The sequence below is a fragment of the Otolemur garnettii genome, unplaced genomic scaffold, assembly GCF_000181295.1.
Source record: "Otolemur garnettii isolate 467f Iridium unplaced genomic scaffold, OtoGar3 scaffold00095, whole genome shotgun sequence".
NCBI classification, from domain to species: domain Eukaryota; kingdom Metazoa; phylum Chordata; class Mammalia; order Primates; family Galagidae; genus Otolemur; species Otolemur garnettii.
This window is the reverse complement of record NW_003852490.1, coordinates 2,037,465-2,038,771: the sequence shown is the minus strand read 5'-3', so window position 1 is coordinate 2,038,771 and position 1,307 is coordinate 2,037,465. Positions and strand designations below refer to the sequence as shown.

The 1,307-nt window shown below is 37.6% G+C and overlaps 1 protein-coding gene across 1 annotated transcript in view; it reads right to left on the bottom strand.

Moving 5' to 3' along the window:
• Positions 1-1,307, bottom strand: part of CDKL4 (cyclin dependent kinase like 4) — a 63,716-nt gene that overhangs the window by 32,605 nt on the left and 29,804 nt on the right. The window contains exon 4 of the mRNA XM_023516668.1: positions 837-849. Coding sequence (XP_023372436.1) covers positions 837-849 — 13 coding nt within the window. The remainder of the gene's footprint in view (positions 1-836; positions 850-1,307) is intronic.

Below are 1,307 nucleotides of genomic sequence, written 5' to 3'. Positions count from 1 at the left end.
TCAAAATTTCTGAGACAGATGACCCCGACACTGAATTCAGGTCTACGGGTCTTCGTTCACAGAAGACTGGCTGTTTGCTACAGGGAGACTTGGCAGGAAAGCAAGAATGCATATTCATGAAAAAAAATCAAATATACTTATACTTTCAGAAGAACTGCCAGTTTAAGAAGCCAGCCCGTGAAGAAAAATCCCCCAAAGTATTATTTATGAGGTAACTTTTGTATGGAATGTTTCTCTTATGTTCTTAATGTTTGTAATGGCATATATGTGGTTTTCACTTATTTCTGTGACCAAATTAGGTATTTTTGTAGCATAAAATAGATTTCCAGAAAAAAATATATCACCAACCTATGATGTTACAGCTGTTCACTGTATTAGATGACTTTTACCTACTTAATGTCCTACATTGGGCATCATATGTATTCCAGCAATATTTTTTCTATGTATTGCCTTAGATTTTTTTTTTGCTTTGGCGATAATTATTTATTCTTTTTTTGTATTTCCTAAATAGTTGTGATCACATTGTAAACATAAGTTTAGCTTTCCTTTTTCACTTACCATATTTTAACATTTTTGGATGCCACTGAAAATTCCATAAAATTCACTGCTAATGGTTGCCTGATGTTTCAAGATGAGAATGTGCCATGGTACCAAGTGCAGGGTTCATAGCTTGATGCCTCCCAGTGTCTGTCTATTTTTCTTTTCAGCCACATGGCACAGGGACCAATTATCATTAGAGTCCTTTTTTTTCTTACACTACAAAGCACAGCAACCTCAGAAAGCTTTGATCCGTTTTTGTTTTTTGCCCAACCCCAACACACGCATTGCCAAGTCACCTGGGTTGGGGTCCTATTAGGAAGTGTTACATCCACACCCATATTGCAAGTCGTATGTTGTTAATACGTGTGTTATGACTGCTGCAGAGTTCTAGATTGAGGGAGAAACCATTATTTGTCTCTGCCTTTCCCCTGAGTCCCTCCCTGCCTCGGCAGATTTCCTTAGCTCTGCCTTTGCATCCTTTTCTTTAATTTTCAGCTTCCTCCTCTAGTCTCACCTGCTCTGTGAAGTTTTTTTCATCCACTCTTGCCCACATTAATATCTCCCCCCGGGGAACCATCTGCACCTTCGCTTTAGTACTAGATTGCTAATCATTTTGTGTTATTCTTTGGGTTTTTTTTTTTTTTTTTTGCTTTAAATTATAAAGGCATGAAGAGCAGAAGTGCTGTTATAATTCTTTTCCACTCTTATAGGGTAAAGCACATAAAGGTGACATCCAGTAAATTCCAGCTGAATGGAACAAGGTGGAA